At 34.9% G+C, this 27,354-nt stretch overlaps 3 protein-coding genes across 3 annotated transcripts in view; 1 reads left to right on the forward strand and 2 right to left on the reverse strand.

Moving 5' to 3' along the window:
• The first annotated feature begins 1,930 nt into the window (after window positions 1-1,930).
• Window positions 1,931-14,117, forward strand: LOC106103925 (serine protease 42-like). The gene is made up of 9 exons (XM_013283841.1): window positions 1,931-2,091; window positions 8,843-8,971; window positions 9,415-9,566; window positions 10,044-10,194; window positions 10,585-10,715; window positions 11,176-11,285; window positions 12,401-12,562; window positions 13,104-13,267; window positions 13,870-14,117. The coding sequence occupies exons 2-9, from the start codon at window positions 8,846-8,848 to the stop codon at window positions 14,059-14,061; spliced, it is 1,188 nt and encodes a 395-aa protein (XP_013139295.1). The 5' UTR covers window positions 1,931-2,091; window positions 8,843-8,845; the 3' UTR covers window positions 14,062-14,117.
• Window positions 14,118-16,376: 2,259 nt separating this feature from the next.
• On the reverse strand, window positions 16,377-19,450 carry LOC106103926. The gene is made up of 5 exons (XM_013283842.1): window positions 19,283-19,450; window positions 19,050-19,113; window positions 18,528-18,644; window positions 17,324-17,433; window positions 16,377-16,592 (listed from the first exon to the last, which is right to left on the reverse strand). Exons 1-5 carry the CDS (start codon window positions 19,355-19,357, stop codon window positions 16,473-16,475), a joined length of 486 nt encoding a protein of 161 aa, XP_013139296.1. The 5' UTR covers window positions 19,358-19,450; the 3' UTR covers window positions 16,377-16,472.
• Window positions 19,451-23,258: 3,808 nt separating this feature from the next.
• The window catches only part of LOC106103938 (Kv channel-interacting protein 1), a 36,827-nt gene continuing 32,731 nt past the window's right edge, over window positions 23,259-27,354 (reverse strand). Inside the window, exons 5-7 of the mRNA XM_013283855.1 lie at window positions 25,896-26,105; window positions 25,132-25,298; window positions 23,259-24,417 (exon numbers count right to left, since the gene is read on the reverse strand). Coding sequence (XP_013139309.1) covers window positions 25,170-25,298; window positions 25,896-26,105 — 339 coding nt within the window. The 3' untranslated portion in view covers window positions 23,259-24,417; window positions 25,132-25,169. The remainder of the gene's footprint in view (window positions 24,418-25,131; window positions 25,299-25,895; window positions 26,106-27,354) is intronic.

Consider the following 27,354-nt stretch of genomic DNA (forward strand, 5'->3'; position numbering starts at 1 on the left):
GAATTAATTAAATCCAATGAGGATAAAATCACAAATTTGAACAGCAAAAAAAAACATTTAATACTAGTTGGCCTATTTTAGGATTAACCGCAGTTCATGTTTTTACAGTAACACAAACATGACTGCTAATTAAAGACGACGGTTACCCAGTCTGGTATTTCCCACGCATCGACTATTGTTAGGTTTGAAATACAACCAATTAAAATATAAAAACCACATGATTTCCTTGTTTTCAGCATATGTATAACATACAAAGGTACAGTCGGGGAAATCTGCGGTGTCTATCTTTGAGAGTATTGCCTTATTTCTTGCAGAACTCCACCTCTTACATAAAACCAATTAGTTAGCTAGTTCCGAAGACGAGATATTGAAATACAAATAATTGTCAATCGTCTCCCGACCTTACCTTACTGCCCCAGTGTCTGTCAGGTATTCGTCCTCCAAATAACTATATTATAAGTCATCTCAGTCATCACTCCCTTCTTGATCATGTCTCCTTTTACGCAATACATCGTCCACCTCTACCGGTGTACAATTAGTCATGTATCACTGACCGTTTTTGTCAGACACACACAGACACATTTCAAAGAGTTTTATTATTATTATTGTAGCTTCACGTCTCAATGTGTACAGCACGTACAAATAATTGTAGTTTTAAAACGGAACACTGCCAAATTCCCCGACTGTACATTTTTATATTAAGAGCGTTTAACCATAGTAACTAGTATGACATAATTTAACAGTGGTAGGGCCCGCTTTAACATATCTCACTGTAGGATCGTCTCGCCCCCAGCAATACCACGACCACACAGAAGACAGGCGTGAAATGGGAGGAATCCCGCGTTTCGTCTGATAAGTGTGGTGCTGGAGGCCCAATTTTAGTCCCTTTCTCGTTCCAACCTTGTAATTGGATGGGAAGGTGGAAGGAGACGCATAGGAAGGGGAAATATCCTCTTAATGTGCGTCTGTTCCGTCGATTTAGGGTGGGCAACGCAATTGAGGATGTCTATGGGCAGCGGTCGCTACGCCATTTTGGCGGATTTAGGTGGCCGCTTGTTGTTTGCCACCTTATATATGAAAAAAAATCGAAAATCATTGGTAAATGACAAAGATCGAATGTGGACTTTATAGTCTTTGGTCCAGTTCGATCAAATGCATAACAATTATGCCGCTGTTGCTTTCGTAGTAACAAAATATATTTTTTATTTCAAATATCGAAGATTTACGATAAAAAGTTGCGGGTAGATCACTCAACCTGGCTGACATTTGTTCAGAATCACCTTGGGACGATCTTATATGTATACTTCAATATAATTACGTTTAAAAATTATTTAGCAAATTCACAGAAAACCGGACTGGCCAGTTAAATAGTGATGTGCTACTGTAAGTATATATAGTATATATCGAAAAACGCTAATAAATTTAGACATACAAAGTAATATTGAACTAGCAAAGAATTTTTCAGCTTTTATACTTTATACATGACTAGTTGTTGCTCGCGACTTCGCCCGTTTGAAATTAAACAATGACACTAAATTTAGCCTATGTTACTCCCAGATAAGTTATTTTTTTAATGGTGAAAGAATTTTTTAAAATCCTTTCCTCGTTATAATATTAGTTTAATAAAAGAAGTGAAAGAGGTAGTTACATCTTTTCTATTAGCTTCCCAACTTATAGTCACGATACACAGACGATATACTAATATTCAACAGTTATACGTGTTTCCATCAACGCGAATTATTCCATAAACAGTATGTTAACCATAATACTTGCGAAGTCGCAATTTTAATAGAAATTACAATTAGATAACAACTCTGATCGCGTCGTTAAACGTTGTGTGGAAATATTCATATTATAATTTATTTAGTTATCGATAAAATAAAACCTGGAACATCATTACATCTCTATAACATCATCAACTTTGTCCTCAGTTCGCGATTCGCGCGACGCTGGCATGACGTGTTTATGCGTTAATTTTAAAGTTTAATTTTAAAACAATAAAATAAGAGATTAGTAAATTATAATAAATATCATTGTGCTGTACTTATGTTATGTTGAAAATTTAATGTAAAATATATCTGCAAATAAAAGGTACGTTAACTTTTTTTATTTTAATTTTCTGTCTTGTTTTCCTTAAACACTAATTGATGTAAAGCCAGAAAATAATAGTTAAATCGAGTTTTGATATTAATAGTGACAAAAGATTTTATATGTACGGGTTTCTTTAATTTGTAATACGTCTTTTTTTGTCTAATGTCCAGTTTCCTAGATGCGTTGAACTAATTATTAGTGTTTTTGGTTCGAGAAATTCTTGAAATGCGTTTCCGAACTACGTAACAAGAGTTTTATCGTTGACATTTAATTAAACTAACTCTAATTCATCAACCCAGCATGAGATCTTCAAGATTTGCCAAAGATTCTCTACATTAATATTTGAATTATTTCACTCGCTGTTGCCTGCGACTCCGTCTGCGCGGAAATAAAATGTAGCCTATGTCTTCCCGACGCTTTAGATCGGGAAATACGATGTCACATTTATCTAAACTTGATATATTTAGAATTTTAGTAAAATCATATTGTCATCTGGAACACTTGCATGCTACGGACATGTGTGCAAGTAAAGGCTGGTTGTGGGCTCAGTTTACACTTAGCCAGTACAGTTTGTCAGTAGACTCAATAACTAGACTGGTAATCAACTGGCATAGTGTGACTAAATGGCGCCAGAGTCCAAAATGACTGGCTGTCGTTCTCAACTGTAGTGGCCAAGTGTGTACCAGGCATTACGAAGCTTTGTCGATAGTTTTACGATCTCGTTGACATATATGAACTAATTGTGCCAGTAACTGGTATGTGCCAATATTAACTACATGTGTAGCGTTACTACTCCGTTATCTTCTCATTGTCATCTATACTTGTATATACTAATAATATAGAGAGGAAAGATTTGTATTTTTGGATTTCTGATTGTATTGAAATAACTCAAAAACTATTGGCCGATTATAAAAATTATTTCACCGTTAGAAAGGTAATTTATCTGTTAGTAACATAGGCTATATTTCATTTGACTGCTAGTAAAACATATTTTCAATCTCTTAATGCTGCTCTCAGAGAATTTTCATGGCTGTGTTATTTTTGTTTTTTCGAACTTCGCCATTTTGGCGTTGAGGATATATTTGATTAGGTGTTAGACGTAGTTATTAATTATTACTCGATATGACGTGTTCTAATGCTTGTAGTAATTTATACGTAAGAGCAAAAAACCATTGGGTTTTTGTATCGCGGACAAAATAATTATCTAATTGTCTATATCTTCAATCTATACATATAATAAAATTGGAGTGTTTGTAAAATCAAAAATAAAATTCCAGCTTTCGGGAAGATGACGTATTTTCGATGATAACGAAAATTGCATTTTTTTTTCTATCTGTCTGTCTGTCCGCATGCCGCGTTTGTTCCAAGTAATCTCCTAAACGACTGGACCGATTTCGACAGGACATTCACTGGACGGTAGCTGACATAAAGGCGTATAAGCTACTTTTTTTAAAATTCCGCGCCGACAAAATGGCGTAATGAGTGGTCCGATTTTGTTGGGACTGAAAGATAGCTGGTAGAAGGTAGATGCACGCGGGTATGTGATAGATGACTTCGTCTCGTCTGTAATCTATATTTATACTTCTATACTATTATAATAAAGCGTAAACACACACTTCTTTGTTGCCTAAGATGTCAGCAATTACAGCATGTTTTTGAATAATCCCATTTTTAATAAAAAGCCCTACACTTACGTTACGCTTTAGGCTATATATTTTCACGCCATTAAACTTAGGGGCTAAATATTTTGGATAAAAACCCTAATGTGGGAAAGAGAACATAAGTCGCTGCCAACATCCAGGAAGCAAGGTTGCCATGGTTTGTCATCGTCATTTCATTTTGACAATTTGAAACATGTAAACAAAAAAATAAAATTTTCATATATGCGGATAAAGTCGCACGGGACAACTAGTGTCTTCATGTCCATTTATTAGGATGCACCCTAGACTAAACTATCGCACAACTGTTCGATTGTCGATTGTTTCGTAGCTCAACTGTTTAGTTTTACGATAGTTTCAAAGGTGTGCGGACGTTGTAAACATTTTAAGAGACCTTATGGGGTTTTGAAATGACATTTAAAAATATGTGGACTCAAAGTAAATTAAGAACCTGTTTGAAACCAACGTAAAGAATTACAAAAAGCTATGTCCATTTTAAAGATTTATTATCTAGCATTTAAAGTTAACAACAAACTTCTTTTATTGCTTTTGGTATTTTTAAACTATTAACATACTTTTTATTAGCGACTGGCTGTTCTCGTGCGGCTCCATCCGCATGAAATTATGAAAATTTTATTTCATTGTTTACATTTGTCAAATTATCAATAGCAAATGTCAAAATGACATGACAAACCTTAGCAATCTTGCTTTCTTGATGATGGCAGCAACTTATGGTCTCTTTCCCACATTAGGGTTTTTATCCAAAACATTTACCCCCTAAGTTTAATGTCGTGATAATATATAGCCTAAAGCGTGACGTAAGTGTAGGGCTTTTTATAAAAAAAATAATTATTCAAAAATATCGTGTAATTGCTGACATCTTAGGCAACAAAGAAGTGTGTGTTTACGCTTCATTATAATAGTATAGATATTAATTTAACCCTGCACTATAGATCTCGTCAGGAATGCGCGCGATAATCCCAATCCTTCTAATGACATTGACAGCTGTCGGCTAGAGACGTGACGTTTATGCCGACAATCTTGTGTTTCATAGAGCACGGTAATTTTTTTTCTCAACAGTATATTTTGCGCCAAAATTTTATTTGACAAGCTACAATTATTGTTCATTTTTTTCCTTATTAAATGTAAAAGGTAAAGGTTGTACAGCCATTATGAAAACGATTTCTTTTTATTAACGTCCCATTCACACTTCTTTTATTTTAACGAGTCTGTTTTAAATTGAAAAGAATTGTTAATAGTGGGTTATGAATTGATAATGCTGGCATAAAAAAATCAAGTCCGCTTTGAATATAAAAAAAAACTTTATTTATGTACAAACTTAAACCAAGTAAAATGTGATGTATTTTTTTTTGTTTTTATACAATTTTTAAAGCGTTTTTAATATCTACTTTTTCATCGATTAGCATGTAAATATAGATATTTCTTAATAAATGTAGGAAAAATAAGTACTTATTGCACAAATCTTTCAATGGACAAAGATCAGAGACCTTGATGTCACAACATATCTGAATTTGTACACAATTCCGTTTATGAGAAAGAATTATTGCAGTACTATATTTAGTAAGGCTTATACCGTACTTTATGTACAATTTAGAATTTATTATCTATATTTATACTTCTATACTAATAATCTATGCTATCTTACTAATCTTACTAATATTGTAAATGCGAAAGTTTAGATGGATGGATGTTTGTTAGAGTTTGTAGCCTAAACGGCTGAACGGATCTCCATGAAATTCGGCATAGATGTAGAGCACACTCTGGAAGAACACATAGGCTACTTTTTATCCCGAAAAAAGTTACGGTTCCCGTGGGATTTATTAATCTATACTATTATAATAAAGCATTAACATACACTTCTTTGTTGCCTGAGATCTCAGCAATTACAGCATGTTTTTGAATAATTCTTTCTTTAATAAAAGCCCTACACTTACAACACGCTTTAGGTTATATATTTTCACGCCATTAAACTTAGGGAGTAAATAATTTGGAAAAACCGTCATGTGGAAAAAGAACCACAAACTACAAGGTGCCAACATTAAAGAAGCAAGGTTATTATGGTGACCGTAATTCTGACATTTGTAAATGAGAATTTACCAAACGTAGACAATAAAATAAAGTTTTTATAATTCCATGCGGATGAAACCGCACGGGAACAGCTAGTTTATAGTAAAGGTCACTACATATACACAGATAAATACTTCATACTTGAACCATTGGGTTACGTAGAGTTAATAAATCGTTATAGTGTGTCTAAATAATTTAGATTAGTTTGACAATTCATTTCAAATTTAGTAGGGATGGGTTGTGTAAAATCATGAATCTTATCGATTTTCGATTTTTATTCTTATAGAAGTTGGAATCGATAGATTTATAGTTATAACCTATGAATTTAAAAAAAAAACACTGTTTTCTCAAATTAATAATGACCATAACAAATAATGAGAGTAAATAAAGGTTTATTACTACTACAGCCGTACGTAATCGAATTGGATTTCGCTATTATTTCTGTCATCGCTAAATTCTCTACACTATAATCAATACTAGAATTGTCTTATAAATTAGTGAATAAGAAAATAATAATTTTAGTTGAGTTCTATAATTATTTAAACCGAATATCGATAGTTCATGATTGTTCGCTTTGTGTTTGTTTCGTCACTACGATACCTGTCTATTAAGTATGGCATTTCCCTTCATACAAATTGAATTCGATACTTCAAATGCGTCATTTATCAAACTCATCTATCTTATTTAGACACACTATGGAGCGCACAACTTGGACTAAAATATCTCACAACTATTCATTCGCGGTTTGATTCCTACGCGCTTATATGGAGGTGCACACTACTCGATTTGTAGTTGTGCAACTAAACAGTTGAGGTTGCGAAACAATTGACAATCGCACAGTTGTGCGATAGTTTAGTCAAAGGTGTGCCTGCTCTAAGTAAATGACGACAAAAGCCATGCATAGTTTAGTAGTGCAAATTATGTTTCCTTAAGTTAACAACTGATGACGATATGACTATGTTTATTATGTACTCAGTATAAATAAATTTATAAACTAATTACAATATAATAAAGGTATTTAATCAGTAATTAATAAAATAATAGATTTTTTTAAGTAAAATAAATGTTAATGTGGCTGAAAATCTTCAACTAATTCCATTAATGAAAAAAAAAGTCAACGTCAAATAAACGACTTCGATTTGAGCGCGAAATCAATAATAGTTTTGACAGATTATGGACGTAGTTAATTTTTTTAATTTACTAATTTAATCGTATTTCTAGAATTTGTAATTGAGCGATTAGTAATTAAGTATAATTTTCGATGCGTATTTCGTTATTTTACGTAATCAGCTTTTAAAGTTAAAAATAGAAATATTTTGAGTAATATTCAGGTTATATCTATTAATTATTCTTCTTTCCTTTTTATCTGTTTCACTAATGTAGAATGCATTAAAATATTTCCGGTAAAAATGAATTGTGATTCTCGTTTTTCGCGCCCGATATCGCAGTTTAGACAAAGACAAAAGGTCAAATGCCACGGAGTTCAATCGACTAGAATAACCAAGTCGACTAAAATAAGATATTAAAATTGGAGATGTTTTTTTTTTATTATTATTGTCTGCGAATTTTATCCGTTTGACCATGAATTTCTTATTTAATAATACGATTATAAAATATCAGCGAATTATGAAATAGATAATATTTAGATAAAAATATACAAGAAATTTTAAACTAATTTGACATTTGCTATTAATTTCTTATACTTTACATAACGTAAAATTCTCGTTAATATAATGTCAGTATCTATACTGTAATAATTACTAAATAAATACTGACAGACTGGTTTGAAAACAGGCGTGAAGTGGAATCAATTCCGCGTTTCGTCTGATGAGTGTGGTGCCGGAGGCCTAATTTTAGTCCCTTTTCCTTTCCACCCTTTTCTTAAGAGGGAAGGATGGAAAGGATAAGTGGATTTGACGGTGGAGGAGACGCATTTGAAGGGGAAATCTCCTCTTTATGTGCGTCTCCTCCGTCAATGAAGGGTAGGCAACGCATCTGTAATTGCGGATGTTTATGGGCAGCGGTCACTTTCCATTTCGGTGAATTCAGGTGGCCGCTTGCTCGTTTGCCACCTTTTATCATAAATTTTCGTGGGCCGTTTCCGAAGACAGACGATTTTTAAATTTCATATATTACACTCAGGGGCCTATAACAATACCCTATGCAAGCAGACGCACGTTTCTGATGGGGCAAACGACCTTCCATACTACGAACATAGGTACAATATCATAATATGATACTACTTAGAATTATATTATCTGAAATTTATATCCCGTCATATTTTATTTTATCTGTACTAGCCGGTTTTCCTTCATTATATTTCCGGTTCGTGTTATTAGTAATTCTTAAAGCGTCGGCACAATGCACTAAAAGGTTATCACTGGCAATTAAAGATTCTTTTACACTTATCTAGGGAGGGGATCACACTCTTGCGCGGGTAAAAAATAGTTTTTATTCCTGAAAGAATCCTTAACTACACGTGATCTGCTTTTAATAAAACATTTGCAAGTATATACCACTACAGAAATTATAGACAACTATGAGCTTTGACTAAAGTATCGCACAACTGTTGTGCGATTGTCGATTGTTTCGCAGCCTTCAACTGTTTAGTTGCACAACTAACGAGTAGTGTACCTCCATAAGCTCATAGGAATCAAAGCGAGATAACAGTTGTGCGATAGTTTAGTTCAAATGCGCCCTCTTTTACTATTAAAAACGTAATATAATCGCTTATTGAGTTTGCACAAACAAAACACGTGTATTTATTGTTTTCAAATAAATTTATACAGAAGAATTACTTAGATTTATTTAAAAAAAACTATTAAAACACTAAATGCAGCAGTAACGACATTAATTTCTAAATTGCAATAAAATTGTATGAATTTCCGTACTTATAAGCCTGATCGTTGTAACTCTGCAATATTGACATCTCTTTCACACTATTTGTAAGAAACAGAAACAAAATATCAGTTTCACGCTATTTGAATTATGTATAAATTCAACAGAAGATGCTGGTCTACTTTCTACTGCTGGGTTCTACCCTGGCGTACCCTCAAGTTACGATAAAACCGGACGTCCTGGTAGACGTGTTTGGCACACCGCCTACCACCAAGAAAGCACCAGGACTTGAAGATGTAAGTAACCAGTTGTGTTTGAAATAAGGTAGAGAAATATCTGAGTAACTATGCTACTCCTTACGATAACATCTTACTCTTCAAAGTTGTCTTGACACAATGGACATACGTACAAACACAAAAACGCTAAAAAAGTAATTACTCCCTTCTGATTCTGAGTCAGTCGGTTAAAAAGTTTGAATTTCAAATATAATGAAATTTTTTGACAACTGTTCGTTTTTATTACTTGAAAAACCAATTAGTCACTAATGGCCAGTATCTAGATACTTTTAACCATTCGGTATTCTTTTTGATTCGATAACTTGAAATGCGTTTCCGAACGTAACTTGAGTTTAAATTCTTCGAAATTTAGTTCATCCTAATAGTTATGTAATTTCAGCATCCCAGCAGAATTGTTACTTTTGGTTACAAAAACTAACAAAATCATTTCTTACCCCTTCCAGATAACAGTGCGACCTACGGACAGTACATCTACGTTCGTCGACAGCAACGGGGATGCGTGCAAATGTGTGCCTTATTACCTATGCGATACGAACTTGAATGCTGTGGACGCGTACAACGAGACCGTCACTGGCGCCTTCAAATTGGATATTAGGTATGACGTCATCTGTACAGATACATAATTAAATGTATAGACCATAATAGTTTTATCTTCGGGTAGGCTATACTTAGTATAGCAGAAGCTAAAAGCATAGTTTTCTTTTTTTATATATTTTAACTGCCCATAGACATCCGCAATTGCAGATGCGTTGCCTACTCTTAATCTGCGGAAGAGACGCACATAAATAGGATGTTTTCCCTTCCTATGCGTCTCCACCACCGTCAAATCCACTTTTCCTTCCCATCCTTTCCTCTTATGAAAAGGGTGGAAAGGGAAAGGGACCGCCGGTACTACACTCATCAGACGAAAAGCGGAATTGCTTCCACTTCACGTCTGTCTTCTGTGTGGTCGTGGTATTGCTGGGGGCGAGCCTAACCATTCGTGCGAAGATATTAAAGCGGGCACTACTGTTAAATAGTAGAATAGAATAATCCTTGTCGGTTTAAACGAATTTATATAAAATTTCAATAGATTCGGCGTTGACGAATGTCAGGAGAGCGTGGAGCGTTGCTGCAAGGACCCGAAGCCCCCGCAGCCGCCGCCGGAGCCCGACACTAAGAACCTAAAGGGCTGCGGCTACAGGAACCGGAAAGGGATTGATTTTAGTATTACTGGTGGTTTTGTGAGTTATGATTTTAATTTTATTTTTATAATTGTGTACTTTTAGAATCGTATGTAACAAGAGTACAGTAAAGGTAGATAGAAAGAGATGGACTGTATGAAAGGTGACATGATCAAGAGGAGAGTGACAGAGATGACGTATGAAAGAGTAATTTGGAGGACTAAAACAAGGTGCGCTCTACGGCAGTAGGATAAGGTAGGGGGGCTGATGCTGGTATGTCCAGAACGTTAGCAGCAGACATGATAAAATTTGTTAAAAAAAAACTTTTTTTATTTCCGCGTATTTCTGCATCAAATCGATTACACTGTTATTTTGATTTTCTTGATACTTCTTCAGTATTTCTCAAAGTTAGACTATCCAGCGGTTTTTTCAGTTTACTTTCTCATCCAGGGTTCAGAGGCTCAGTTCGGTGAGTTCCCATGGGTGGTGGCATTACTGGACTCTGTAGACGGTCGCTACGCGGGCGTCGGTGCCCTCATTCACCCTCAAGTTGTGATTACAGGCGCACACATCGCTTCCAAGTATGTTACTGAATAATTGTGAATTTTGTTTATACTAGCTTTCGCCCGCGAATTCGTCCGCGTGCTATTTAAAAAGCCAAGTAGCCTATGTGTACTTCCAGACTATTCCTATATCTATGCCAAATTTCATCCAGATTCGGTCAGCCGTTTAGGCTACAAACTTTAACAATCATCCATCCATCCATCTAAACTTTCGCATTTATAATATAAGTAAGAAGTAAGATTAATAAAAATCTACTAATATTTTACTTAAAAGAGAAAAAAAGCTTGTAGACTAAACTATTGAATATGTTTCGATGAAAGTCATACACATAGTGCATCTGGAAGTACTCGTAGACTACTTTTTTTTAATTCCACGAGGACCTCCGGGCAAAAGCTAGTTCTAAATAAGACGCGAACTATTAAAAAAATCATTAGTTGTTATAATAACCATTTACATAATTTAATTTTTGTATTACAGATTCCAGCCTGGCGGGCTGAAGATCAGAGCTGGTGAATGGGACACACAGACGAACAAGGAGCGTCTGCCCTCGCAGGAGAGGATAGTCCAAGAGATCTACCTACATCCAGGTATACTCTTAAAATGCAGGACTCAGGCTAGGTCGCCCAGGGCGCCCAGGGCGGGTGACGGAAAGGGGCGTGAGGAGTACAAACTACTCTCACATAATACTCTTAACCCCCACTAGTTATGGTAAAAATGCGCCCTAAAAATCGCCCAGGGCGTTAGTAACCGGTACTAGAGAATGTGTCTAATCCCATATACGACGGCCATCTTGTTTCTTCACTTTTTCCGATTTATTAGACAGTCTGGTTCTAGTTAGGTTAAGCACTTGACTTGTAATCTAGGTTCTGGTTTTGATTCCCGCCGTACCAATGGGATTTTCGTATTTCACGAACACAATCTACCCGACGTTCTTACGGTGAAGGAAAACATCGTGATATATCTGTGAAGAAATTCAAAGATATTTTTTTTATAATATATGGCGGCAACGAGCAAGCGGCCACCAAAATGGAAAGCGACCGCTGCCCATAAACATCCGCAATTGCAGATGCGTTGCCTACCCTCAATTGACGGAGGAGGTGACGCACATAAAGAGGACATTTCCCCTTCCTATGCGTCTCCTCCACCGTCAAATCCACTTTTCCTTCCCATTCTTTCCTCTTAAGAAAAGTGTGTAAAGGAAAAGGGACTAAAATTAGGCCTCCGGCACCACACTCATCAGACGAAACGCGGAATTGCTTACACTTCACGCCTGTCTTCTGTGTGGTCGTGATATTACACCGGGCGAGCCGACTTATTCGTGCGAGGTATTAAAGCGGGCTCTACCACTGTTACTGATATGTGTGAAGTCGCGCAGTGACCAGTGATCAGTGATAGCACACAGTAGCTACAGCCTACTCTGAGTTAGTAACAGCCTTTGTCAAAGTGAAATCCCATTGGTAAGGCACAAGGGCGGATCTAGCTTTGGCACCAGGGGGGGGGGGGTCACATAGTTGTGGTCAAGTCCAGAGGTTGACACAATATGTAAATACATTTTGTCAAGCTCTCGACCAACCAGCTCGGGGGGGGGGGTCATGACCCCCTGGATCCTCCGTTGGTACGGCAGGAATCGAACCCAGGACATCAAGTGCTAGAAACACTGCACTATTGACGCTCTAGTGAAGATACAGTCTGGTATTTCTAGAATTCCACTCGAAGAGTCTTCGTAACGACCTGGCTCTGCTCCTGCTGAAGGAGCCAGTGCAGCTGGCTGACCACATCAACGTCATCTGTCTCCCGTCTCAGGATGAACTGTTTGAAACTAGCAGAGATTGTGTCGCTAACGGTTGGGGAAAGGATAGCTTTGGTATGTAATCTTACTAATATTATAAATGCGAAAGTTTAGATGGATGTTTGTTAGAATTTGTAGCCTAAACTGCTAAACGCATCTCAACCAAATTTATCATAGATAGCTGTTCCTGTGCAACTTCATCCGCAGGAAATTATGAAAATTTTATTTTATTGTTTACATTTGTCAAATAATAGCAAATGTCAAAATGACTTGACATGTCAAACCTTAGCAATCTCGTTTCCTTGATGTTGGCAGCAGTTTATGGTCTCTTTCCCACATTAGGGTTTTTATCCAAAATATTTACCTCCTAAGTTTAATGGCGTGAAAATAAGCCTAAAGCGTGACGTAAGTGTAGGGCTTTTTATTAAAAAAAGGATTATACAAAAATATGGTGTAATTGCTGACATCTTAGGCAACAAATAAGTGTGTGTTTACGCTTTATTATAATAGTATAGATTCAGAGCATCTGGAAGAACAGACTACGTATTATGTTACTTTTTATTTTCACGCGAAGTCGCGTGCGTAAGCTAGTATTTTCATAAATGAAATCCGACAGGTAAAAAAGGCAGTTACGCTGTGATTTTAAAACTCGTCGAGTTGAATATGGTGAGGCACCAGACGTGCGCCGCCATACTGAAGTCCACACGACTCGGATACAACTTCAGACTGCACGACAGCTTCGTGTGCGCGGGGGGGGAGGAGGGCAAGGATACTTGTCAGGTTTGTATTGGGAACGGTAATAACAGGGGTGGAGTCCACTTTTTTTCTTTTTTTATATGATATAAGGTGGCAAACTCGCAAGCGGCCTCCTGAAACCACCGAAATGTAAAGCGACAGCTGCACATAGACATCCATTGACGGAGGAGACGCACACAAAGAGGACATTTCCCCTTCCAATGCGTCCCTTCCACCGTCAAATCCACTTTTCCTTCCCTTCTTTTCGTCTTAAGTAAAGAGTGAAAAGGGAGACTAAAATTAGGCCTCCGGTGCCACACTCATCAGACGAAACGCGGAATTACTCCCACTTCACGCCTGTCTTCTGAGTGGTCGTGGTATTGCTGAGGCGAGCCTGAATTTCTTCACCGATATGTGTATCACGATGTTTTCCTTCACCGTAAGAACGTCGGGTAAATTATGTATGAAATTCGAAAATCGCATTGGTAAGCGGGATTCGAACCCAAGCTGTAGATGACAAGTCAAGTACTCAAACCCCTGAGCCACCGACGCTCTTTTAGTGTCAAATATGCCTTATTCATGTTTTAATGTCTGCTTTTAGTACTTAAAAAAGTTTGATTTATTATACTTATGCGATGTTTCCGCAGGGCGATGGCGGGGCTCCGCTGGCGTGTCCCGTAGGCGATGACAGATACAAACTGACAGGTTTAGTCGCGTGGGGCATCGGCTGCGGGGAGAAGGGAGTGCCCGCTGTTTATGTCAATGTGTCAAAATACCGCGCTCTTATTGACAGCAAGATGGCGGTCTGGGGCTTCGATACTAGCGCCAATAACGTTTAATTTTTTATTATATTAATAAAACAATTCATATATTTTTGTCGCTTTATTGAACTGAATTATGTTTTTTTTATTATTCTTAACTGTTGGTCAAGACTTTGTCTATGTGAAGTTATAATAAGCCAAAGTATAATTATGTATCCGTAATATCGGATTTTGTTCTCTTATGTGACAGTGACGTCATTTTTAACCTATCTGAGCCTCTATCAGCCAGTGGTAGAACAGGTCGTAAATATAGCCTTTGTTAAGCTCTGATAATTTAGCTTTTTAATTGTGAAAGAATGTTCAATTTGGTGCAGTAGTTTTTGAGTTATTTGGATACATAAAAAAATCCATAAATACGAAAAAACAGAAAATGTATAAAATTTCTGTAGTTTATTGCAAACTTTTGTTCGTGACATGGTCTTCAGGTAATTAAAAATCAACAATCACATATATCCTGTCACTACTACACTTCCTAAGAATTATGTTTAAGGCGCAGTTCTAGTGACATTTGCGTTCTTTGGGAGAAAGTAGGCGCGCGCAAACAAACATTACAGTGGTAGTGCCCGCTTTAACATCTTAGCACTGCAGGGCCGGCTCGCCCCCAGTAATACCGCGACCACACAGAAGACAGGCGTCAAATGGAACCAATGCCGTGTTTCGTCTGATAGTGTTGTGCCGGAGGCCTAATTTAAGTCCCTTTCTCTTTACCACCCTTTTCTTATGAGAGGATGGGAACGGAAAAATGGATTTGACGATGGAGGAGATGCATAGGAAGAGGAAATATCCTCTTTATGTGCGTCTCCTCCTCCGTCGGATAAGGGTAGGCGACGCATCTGTAATTGCAGATGTCTATGGGCAGCGGTCGCTTTGCCATTTTGGCGGATTCAGGTGGCGGCTTGCTCGTTTGCCATCTTATGTTATAAAAAAAACACGGGCGGACTGGCGCGAAATCCGAATGGTGTTAGGAGTTACATATACTAAAATATCACGAATCAAATCTTTGTAGAAATCCTGTTGTATGCTTCCAAACATGCGCAATTGGGAACAGCGCATTTAAAATTGCTCCAGTAGCTCGTAACATACAAAAATACAAATATTTCCTATATTATTAGTAAATTCATGTAGAGGGTGACCAATGGGATTTTAAATTGAAACATTTGTTTATTTAACTTCATTTATTATTTTTTTTTAACATTTTCCTTAAAAACACTTTTTTCTTAACATCTGTCATCTTATAGATCTAATTTTTACAATATATGTCAAACATCGAAAAAAAATAATGAAAGAATATAAAAAGACTTACTACACATACCTAAAATATAAATAAAATTTGAAAATGGAAAATGGATAAAAACTTATGTAACTTTATTTACAAACGATTTTCTTAATAACATACTATTGCTCGCGACTATACCCGCGTGGAATTAAAAAATAGTATAAATGTAGCCTATGTTACTCACTGATAACATAGCTTTATTGAAGGAAGAATTCTTGCAAATTGGACCAGTAGTTTTTGAGTTACTACAATACATACAAAAATCCGTAAATACAAAAATACAAATCTTTCCTCTTTATATTAGAAATAGCTTTCGCTTGCGACTCCGTCCGCGTGGAATGGGGATGTTTCCTAATTTTTGGAATTGCTTTTATTATGTAGATAAACCATATCTTAACAAGAAAAAAAATATAATAAAATCATATACGCAACATTTAATTACAAAAACACTTAACTAAAAACAACTTCTCGAAAGACCGCGAAAACGCCTCATGACATGACGTCACTACTTTTCTAACAAACCTCGCGTCGCGGCCTGTCAAAGTCATTCAAAGTGACCAGACGTAAATTGAATTAGCTATTCAAATAACTTTTACTATTTTTTTTTTCGTCATAGCGATCGAAAAATTTGCTCGTAAAATATGTCGTAAATATAAAAACACTTAATAAAGGAGTCCTCATAATATAACACACGCAAACTCAATTATTATAATCATTAAAAAAAAAATATAACTACAAAATGCACTGACATTCACTGAAGCTGGTCACACTGCCATGTTGTTTGCGAAGAAGTGACGTCACCGAGCTCTGATTGGTGTTTGAGATCGAGTAATGGAGGGTAAAAATATTGCAGCGTTTTTAATTTATATTTCAATGGAGACAAACATTTAAGGTCTCCAAATGTTATTATAGGTTTTAAAATATTAAACGTAACTTTATTTGAATTTGTAACATTAGGAAACATCACCAATGAAAAAAAACAAAAGTGAGTAGCCTATGTGTTCTTCCGGACTATCCTCTACATCTATGCCAAATCTCATCGAGATCCGTTCAGCTGTTTAGGCTACAAACTCTAACAAACATCCATCCAAACTTTCGCATTTATAATATTAGTATGTTAGATTTTATTTTGCTTAGTCACAGTATACCATTCCTATTTAATTTTCAAAGTAGGTAACACTGTACTGCAGTTAGCCTTCTCTAACTCAGCTTGGAGTTGTTTCAGACGCGCTTTAGCTAGAGTCAAATTTGCATTCGTCGCTCGCATACTCTCCTGAAAATAATACACAAGTTAACAAACACAACACTAAAAACATCTGTTAATGTTACAAACATCAACTTGCCCTTATCCCTTATGGGTCGGCACAGTACGCTGCTCCATACATCTCTATCAGTCATATCTGAATCCACTCCTCTTTCACACAATCCATACTTTCTTCGGTCTTCTTCCTTTACAAGTAAGAGATGGAAAGAAAAACAAGAGATATGTGAGTTCTGTAGATTGCAAAACCTTTTTTTATATAGACAGGGTTCTTTTATCTTAGGTTTAATACTAATGCATTTATAGTCGGTTTCCTAGCTTCATTTAATGACAAATGCAGACGGATTGCATGATGTTATCGAACCAACAACTAACGAATGATTAAATATAGCTGGGAAACTGGCCATAAATTGTTTACAAGAAATTTGTCTGCGTAAAAATAAAAAAGATATTAAAAATCTATGTTACTAAGTGATAACATAGCTTTTTAACGGTGTAAGAATTTTTTAAATTGGTCCAGTAGTTTTTGAGTTACAAATCTTTCCTCTTTATAATATTAGTATATATTACTATAGGTACTATAGGCCCTGGATGCATAGGACCAGGCCATGATAAACCAATGAGAGAGGCCTATACCAGTCCCCTGCCCAAGGGGAAATTAATAAAGCATTTTTTTTTTATATTCAGCTATGGACGACATATGGCTGACAATAATGATGATGGTAGATTATTTAAAATCTTACTTGTACTGTGAGCAACATTTTGTCAGTTTTTGTCAATTTCTCCACTGATATGTCAGTCGTGTGACGCATTAGACCTTCCAGTGTGGCTCGGAGAGACACATTGCATTCCCCTATAAGGCAATAGATTAAAAATTATAACTAAAAATACAGCAACGTTTTAAGAAATCTTATATGGTAAACTAGCTTTCGCTCGCGACTCCGTCCGCGTGGAATTAAAAAAAAACTAAAAGTAAGTACTCTATGTGTTCTTCCAGACTATCTTCTACATCTATACTAAATTTTATCGAAATCTGTTTACCCGTTTATCCATCCATCTAAACTGCCGCATTTATAATATATAGTATGACAAAATTAGATGGATGTTAGAGTTTGTAGCCTAAATTGCTGAATCGATCTCAATGAAATTTGACATAAAAATAGAGATGTCGACGTAAGTCTGGAAAAACAATGTGTATTTAATTTGTTTTTTTTTTTTAATTCCACGAGGACAGAGTCGCGTGCGTAAGCTAGTATAAAAACATAGTACAGTTGAAGAATTAATTTCATATTTGGATTCCACATGAGAGGTATATTTTAATACATATATGGCTCTGAAAACTTACTAATGGGCTACTCTCAATGTCTATGTCAAAATATATAGGAATCTAGAATAAATAAGTCACAGACATGTTATGCTTAAATAAAATATAGTCTATCTATCTATCTTTTGTGTTAATGGCGTTTCCTTAGAGATTTTGCTAATGTCAAATATATATAATACTCTAACACAACAAGACAACCACGATATATATACAGCACAGACAAACTACAGCTTAATATTATTATGGATAATAAATGAACTAAGAACATACACGAAAGGTGAGTTCACAAGAGAAAGAAGCGATTTGAGATCAATGGGGTAAAATAGTCTTCTTTACCTCTTATGTTTTCTTTCAATTTGTACAGAATAACCTTACCAATATGGCCGTCGTGTCAAGCTAATGCAACACACTTATTTTGACATCCGACTACTATCCGATTATTAACATAACAAGCAGAATTACGACATTTTAAAACAATGACATATATATTTGAATAATGTGTTGGGTCATAATTACCAAGCTTATAAAGTTATTTCAAATGACAAATGGTATTGATTTATAGCACAGACTACATAAATAACCTCCCAGAATACAGAATACATAAAAATAGTTAAAAAGCTTACATAACTTCTGATGCAGTATTGAATTGTACAACATCTTTGTTGGAGTTTGCGGCGACATTGACACTTGGAGAGGTGAATCTATCTCGATGTTGTCACTTTGTGATGGTAATTTCGATTCTGAAATATTTAGTCAAATTAATTTATCTCTACCCCAGAGATAAATTGAATATTGATTATTGCTAGTAGAATCAAGAGAGAAGAGAAATTATTTTTTTTTTTTATAAGAGAAGGGGGCAAACGATCGGCGGGAACACAAAGGTGGTCAACGACGCCCATGGACATCCGCAACACCAGAGGAATATGTTAATTATTTATAAAATATGTGAGAAACATTTGAGTTATTGACAGATTATGGGCATGAATTATGTTGAAATTTGAACAACTTTTCATAATGCTCACCATTGTTGTAAAAGAAACCTGTGAATTTTTTCTAAAAATTTAGCCTAGTAATTTCAGCTTTGTGTTTATATATTATTTAGTTTGTTTCTTCTTTTTTATACCTATCTTATGTGCTTTACTTACCATCATCAGACTCTGGAGCTTCTCCGCTGATCACAAAAACTTTGGAATTGGAGAGAATGGAGTCCTACAAAATTAATGCGATATACTAAAACTGGTCAACACGAAGAAGTGGGAAGTAAAAATAACAAAATCTAAGATAAATAATATGGTTCTTTTTTCAACTTTTGCTGATAGAAGTTTAGATAATTAGACAAAATATCTGTCTTTATTAGTTTCTCTTTTATATTACTTACAGGTGATTTAGCTACTTCTATTTCCGAGTCCGATTCGGACGCTTCACCATCCACTACGTGTGCAGATTTAGACATGGTTATTTCTTATTAATTGTTCTAAATAAGGAAAATATTTACTAAAATATCCTTTGAAGAACTTGTTTACATTTATCAAATGTCATTCAGTCACTGTCAACTGTCATCTTCTTTGGGATTATGTTTTTAAAACTGATTGCCAGGCAAATGTTTTGTGATCACACGTATATCTCTTTAAACATTTAATAATAATAAATACTATTTAAGTATTTTTATTAAATACAAAAAAACCTTTATTATAGAATGCATCTTACTCATACTTCTTTTTTAAGCAATACATAATTTAGACAATTTTAAAATTATGGAGTGTTCGGAATAAATCTAGTACTTTAGGATTTTGAGGTTTTACGACAAATTCCCAACATCCCACCAACAAACGCTTACTTATTTCATTATCAAATACCTGCGTTGTGTTAACATTCGTTATGGATGATTGGTGAAATAAAACAATTTAAAACATGAAGAACTGACTTTATTATCAGACGTAACGTGGACGTTTTGACACAGCAATAAATTGTATCTATTTACATAATAAATTACACGCTTCACAATATTTTTAACGTCTTAAGAATAAAAATGACAAATCTATACATCCATGCTTCACATTAAAGTATCGAAAAGATGCATTAAATCGTACTAAACTGAGTTTCCATTCTCAAAACACTCGTACGTACAGTCACGGAAAACCACGGTGTTCCACTTATAGGAAATACCAAAAAAAAAACAAATTAGATAATAATGTGCGGCGAACCACGGGCCAACAATTTTCGTACACACTTAAAAGCTGTTTCATATTGTTTTTTATTCCGTGTCATCGTTTAGAAGCGTTCAAACGACTGTAGTTTTAGAGGTTGACACCGCTTGATTCCTCGACTTTACCCATTGACATCACAGTTTTTTAAGAAGAATGAAAACAATGACAACAAATTGGAATACGAGTGTTTGAGCAACGAAAACCCAAGAATAAATTTCTAAATCTACACATTGTAAGGCGAATTTTGTTGCTATATTTTGTCCTACCGTATTTGGTTGTTATATTTAATCAACAATTTTTAAACTATTATGTTTTGTTATACGTTTTCCCCTATTTTCATTCTATATTAAACACGCAGTCTATTTCTATTTTATCTATGACCTATTAACTTTACTAAGAATGGTTACTTGAAGCTACTAAAAATGACCAATTATTTACCTGGTTTTTGTGGTAATATAAAAGCTGGTTAAAATCCTTATTATCAAACGCATTTTAATCAAGCATACATTAATAAATTCATTTCGTTCATATCAAAGATATTTATACCTTTTTTTTCTACTTATAGCCTGACCACGATTATAAAAATATCCTGGGGCCGCTAAAATCGCCAAGTTCTATCGTTATCCATAAAGTACTTATAGCCTTACAAATAAACGCGGTATAAATTTAAACTTAGGAATAAACTGAGTATTAGCAAAATATATACTATTTTTTTTATATTCTCAGTTTATTCCTAAGTTTAACTTTATACCGCGTTCATTTGTAAAGCTGTTTGTGGTTTTATATCTGGTCAAGCTATAAAAGAGTGCTTTCTTGCTCTTACAATATTATGTTGGCAGTATTGTAAAGGTTTTTTTTAAACGATTTTTTATGTAACATATAGATTAAAACAGTATTAACATAATTTATAAAGGTAACATACACGGTAGGATCTAATAATATGCTAGTTATTAAATTAATTTATATATTACCTTCTCGGAAATTTGATAAATCCATTTTATTAACACACGTCTGAACAAATACAATTTTTAATAAAATACAGAGATCAAATGCACAATATTCATTGTTCCTTAATGTTGGCAGAATGTCCTTATATATTTGTGTCTTTCAACAGAAAAAGACGTAAATTGTCAATGGATAATTTTTATGCATTTTTTTAATATCGACAAATAATTTTTAATTAGCTGTAATTACATAGAATGATTATAAAAATGTTTTGTTTAAGATTGATTTTTTTAAATAGTGTTCATAGATTTATTTCTAATAATACATTTAAAGACAACACGTAGAATAAATTAATTCTTAACTAAAATCCAACATTCAATATATCAGAAAAATCAACAGTTTATAAAATTTATTAACAGAACCAACATAGATATCTTTCGATATAACTATTATTAGAGGACAAAGCGTCTCCGAGAAATGTTCCGCGGCGCGTTCAAAGAGTAACTGACTATTCAAAACTAGGCGTCACCCCAACGGTCGTGTGTTTAAAATCATTCGGTTATTTTTAGACCAATAACAAGCATCCATGGATTTTGTTGAGCTGATATAGACAAAGACCTACCGTTCTGCCACCCTTTCAGTGTTACCATCTAATACTATATTATAATAATAATTTAATTTACTATTATCGCGTCGTATTATTTTGAAAAAAACAAATCATAGCTAAAATAAATCTGCAAATATCTTATTTATGAAATAATTATCTCATTTTTGACTAAATTGACGTGGAGATGGTCATTATGATATCTGTAGTTCATCTTTTTATAATAAAGAGATATCGTTTACTATTTTATGCAACATCAACTAGAAACATTTAGAGTCTATCTCACTCGCACATCCCACTAACTATTAGCCATCTCTTTCACAACATACTAATTCATAAGATATTAACATTTTAACTCTAACATTAGTTAAGGAAGAGTTTAAAATATCTATGATTTATTGTTTTCTTTGGGTGATTAAAAAAAACACTGACAGCATTGAAGCTTTGACAGCTGTCAAAATAAGCATCAGCCATTTTTAAATATAACTATAGTTTGTCTAAATAATTTAGATTAGTTTGACAATTCTTTTCAAATTTAGTATTTTCGATTTTTATTCTTATAGAAGTTGGAATCGACAGATTTATAGTTAAAACTTATAAATGAAAAAAAAACACTGTTTTCTCACATTAATAATGACCATAACAAATAATAAGAGTAAATAAATGTCTATTACTACTACAGCCGTACGTAATCGAATTGGATTTCGCTATTATTTCTGTCATCGCTAAATTCTCTACACTATAATCAATACTAGAATTGTCCTCTAAATTTTATTTGAGTTTGATAATTATTTAAACCGAATATCGATAGTTCAAAATTATTCGCTATGTATGTTTTTTTCGTCACTCGATACCTGTCTATTAAGTATGGCATTTTACTTCATATAAATTGAATTCGATACTTCATATGCGTCATTTATCAAACTAATCTAAATTATTACACACTATAATGGGGTGATATTTTAAATATTTTGTTGCATATAATGTAATTGTTAAACATAATGTAAATACATGAATATTTGTGACTAGTTCATAATATTTTAAGACTATGAGAAAGGAACTATTTATTAGGACTTAAACAGCAAAAATATTTCTATTAACATATTTTAAATTATTATCTTGCTAAAATTGTCAAACTAAATAAACTATGATATGGTTGAAACGATTGCTTATATGGTTTATAATAAAATTGACATAAATTTAACGCTAATAAAAATTTCTTTTCTAACCTATACAAGAATATTAAAACCCTGGTTTGGGGGAGATTTTAAACAAAGTTTCGTATTTTCTCCGCAATATGAACAGGGTTTTCACAAGCATATTCCTGGTCAGGCTTTATATGTCTTTTCAAATATCTTGGAAGCTCCACTGGACCTCTCCAAGTAACCACGTAACGAATCTTTGTTTCAAGCCACCAAGACATTTGTTGATTACTATACAAAAAACCTGGTTCACAAAAGTTTAATTTTACGGTTTGAGTCGTCTTATAGAGACGATTTGTCTATGGTCATGAGTAATTAAAATTATTTAAATCCAAAAATATACAGAATTACAAATTTCAAAATCAAAACAATTAGTAACAGATTTTAATTAATTACAATTACAATTATCTAGATAATTTGAATTAAATATGAATTTCGGTTCACATGTTTAATAAGTCAATAACGGCTAAAAAGTCTAGTTATTTCGTCTCTTTTGTGTTCATCATTTTCTGTAATTTTATAACCTCAAAATATCTTAAAACGTGGAGAAATGAAAAATTGTGCGGATTATTCGAATATGACATTACCAAATGTTGCCATTTCAGAATTCGGTGCACAAAATTACGTAAAAATAATATTATTCTCAAAAATACTTCTTAAGCGCATCCAAAATTTGAATATCGTTGATTGGTGTCTGTTCAAATAATTTATAAAGTACTCGCTTTGAATAAAGCGGCAAATACCCTGTTTTGATTTTAGAAAAGAAAAATGAAGTGAAGTTTTTATGAAGTATTTTTAGAATTCGTGTCATCTCATTCGTGAATCGGAACGCAAAAGACCAGAGCGACCGATCAAACTTGATACTTGCCTCATTTTAGAATAAATAATTATCACGTGTTAAAATGCAATAATATTACAGCAGTCGCTGCTTTTCAATTCCCTTTCAAATCCTTTCTACACTAAACCTTTCCCGTATTCCTACCAACACTCATTACGACCATAGATTAAAAATATACCATAGATATTAAGTTACACTAGAATATTAAAATGTAGGAATATGGTTGAAATCAAAAGTTTCTAACCTAAAACAGCGTTAAACATCAACTAGTTGTTAACCTTCTATATTTTTAATATCCAAGGATAATGTATTGTAAACCTTTCTTTTGTTTACAGAAAAAAACAACAAAATTAGTTCAATTGTGTAGTTTCTTTTAGTGTAATGAATTGCTAACTTAAAATTTTAAAACGATAATAAAAACAAAACAACCTTTTCATTGTTCAATACTGGCTCAAAACGTTAAACTTATTAAAAAAATACAATAAAAATCAGTTGACAGCATGTAGATTTCCCGCGCTTTTTGACGTAAACCTAACCTAGAAATGGAAAAACATGACGCTTTTGATCTTGGGCATGAGCACGCGTCGGTAGAAGTGATCGAAGGCGGCGAGGCAACGCGCGCATTCAGCCAATGCGGCGGCCGCGCGCCACGCCGCGCCCCCGCGCTCTCCGCCAGCACGGCGGCAGCGGCAGTACGCCGCGCGCTTCACCACACTCCTAATAAGAAAAAGTAAAAAAAATAGATCAAAATAAACACGGCCCAAGACTAGGTCCTGATCTATCGGAAACATTGCTTCAATTTGTTTGATTTAAGCTCCGCACGGGAACCTTTCACGATATTTGACTATAAGTGTACCCATTTTCAATAGCTTTTTAATATTGTCTTATTAGCGCATGCATACCTTTGAATAAACTCTCGCAACACTATTTAGTCACGATTTCGTTCCTATGAGCCTATATGGTGTGCAAACTACTCGGTTTTTAGTTGTGCAACTAAATAGTTGAATTACCTGCGAAATAATCGACAATCGCACAATAGTTGTGTGATACTTCTGTCAAAGGTATTCACCCCCTCTTAGTGTAAACATTCAGTAGCACATTTACTTAAGGTTGGTACCTAGCACTAGTGTATGTACATTTATTAAAAGTTGGTACAGTAAAACCTCGATAACTCAAACCTCGGTAACATAAAAACCTCTATAATTTCAAAAAATAATATGTTCCCTTCCCTTCAGAGCCCAAAACCTCTAAAACATAGACCCTTGATAACTTAAAACCTCTATAACTTAAAATATTTTGTGTTTCCCTTGGACTTTAACTTCTCAAGGTTCTACTGTAGTATGTAGTGTAGTGTTATTTACTTTAGGTTGGTACCTACCACTAGTGTACATTTATTGAAGGTTGGTAGTAAATGTAGTGTTCACAAGGTACCTGGCAGCGACGCGCGTGTGCGCTGGGTCAGTCTGGCGTCATAGCGCCGTGTCGAACATCTGCAGCGATCGCGTGATGACGTCATCCTTGAGGCACGACTCCAGGAACTCCTCGATGGTGATCACCCCGTCCTGGTTCAAGTCCAGCTTCCTGAACACCCTATCCACCTGCGAAAACGTTACACGAGTGAGATAGAAGATATACGATCACGTAGTAAGAAAGAGACTTATCTATACTATTATAAAGAGGATTTGAATATTTATTTTTTTGTATTTTTGTATGTATTGGAATAACTCGAAAACTATTGGGACGATTAAAAAAAAAACACCATTAAAAAGCTACGTTAGCAGTGATTGAAATAGGCTATATTTTTTTTTACTTTTTAATTTCACAGAGGCGAAGACACTAGCAACAGCTAGTTTTATAATAAAGATGGTGCGTGAAGTGGGAGCAATTCTGCGTACAGTCTGATGTGTGTGGTGACGGAAGCTTTCCATCCTTTTTTTATAAGAAAAGGATGGGAAGGGAACATGGATTTGATGCTGGTGGAGACGCATAGGAACGGGAAATATCCTCAATATGTACGAATGTATATGAGTAGCGGTGGCTTCGACATTTTGGCGGATTCAGGTGGCCGTTTACTCGTATACCACCTTATGAAATAAAAAAAGGTGTGCGTGGTCTTAGAAACTGAAGTCAATAAGTGAATACCATCTGCCAGTCTGCTAACTGGACTGATCAGCCACTATTTATTCGTTTATTACCTGTTCGTTTGCCTTAGCATCATCCAGTCTGGCAGCAGGCGAGCCAGGTGGCGCACGTCTGCCCAACAGCTCATGGACAGCCACCACGACTTCAGCAAGCTCCTGTCTTGTAATCGCACCATCACCGTCAACGTCGTACAGCCTGAACGCCCAACGTAGTCGCTCGTAGACAGAACCTCGGAGCAACGTGGATAGCGTGACCAGTAGCTCCTGGAATCATTCCCACATAAATATAAAATACCTGCTTTCACCCGCGACTCCGTTCTCGTGGATTTAAAAAATAAGAAAGTACCCTTTGTGTTCTTCTATATACCAAATTGCATTGAAATCCGTTCAGCCGTTTACGTAAAAAACTCTAACAAACAAACATCTACCCATCTAAATTTTCGCATTTACAATGTTACTAAGATAAAAAACCGCTGATTCTCGCTTCCCCTACGTATATGTTAGATAACATAACATACTAATCATTTTTAGTGTCTAAGAGCTGTAACCGCAAACTTCGTTAGTGCATATTTGGGCCACCCGTTACGCCATTTTGATAGCGCGGATAAAAAAGTAGACTATAATATGCCTATCTGTGTCAGCTACCCTCCATTGAAAGTCCCGTCGAAACCGGCTCAGCCGTTTCGGAGATTGCCCGGAACAAACGCGGCTTGCGGACAGACAGACAAACGGACAATCCAATTTTATTATATGTATAGATATAGATAGAAGATAGATACACTATCCAAGTTCTTTCATCTTAATTATTTGCTAGCAAGTTAATTTAAGTCTTACGTAGAAGGTAAATATACTATCAAAGTTCTAGAACCATCTGTCGGGGAAGCACCGTCCGTAGTTAATTGGAACACAGGAAATGAACTGATAAGTTAGGGTTGCCACATCAAACTCAATATCGTCTCGGAAAATTGTGGTAGAATGTTAAAATTACTGACGTATTTAATAAATAGATATAGTTAAATTGAAATATTTTAAACTGCATGTTATATTAGCCGTCTTTTATTTTTTTCTTGCAAAGGAAGGCCTCATAATACAAAATTGTCTTATTCTTTATAACTGCAATTTACATAATTTACCGATTGCTGAATATAACATTCTAAAAACACTAGACGATAACGTTATACATCCATATAACCAAATCGAATCAAACAAATAAATCCAGCCAAATACAAACTACGATTTTAAAAAATCAAACAGGTGACAACCCTAACAATACGAGCTGGAATGATTCTAGATTCTAGATCGTGTAATTAATTGTACCGCTCCGTGTGCAGTGTAATTCACATACACAAGTATATGTAAATCTGATAAAACTTCGACGACATAATCGCACGACTATTCTGCGACTGTTGATTTTTTTGTAGCCCAACTGTTTAGTTACACAACTAAAAATCGAGTAGTGTGCGCACCTCCATATAATCAAAGGCTCATAGGAATCAAAGCGACTAAACAGTTG

The sequence above is a fragment of the Papilio polytes genome, unplaced genomic scaffold (genome assembly GCF_000836215.1).
Source record: "Papilio polytes unplaced genomic scaffold, Ppol_1.0 DF823693.1, whole genome shotgun sequence".
NCBI classification, from domain to species: domain Eukaryota; kingdom Metazoa; phylum Arthropoda; class Insecta; order Lepidoptera; family Papilionidae; genus Papilio; species Papilio polytes.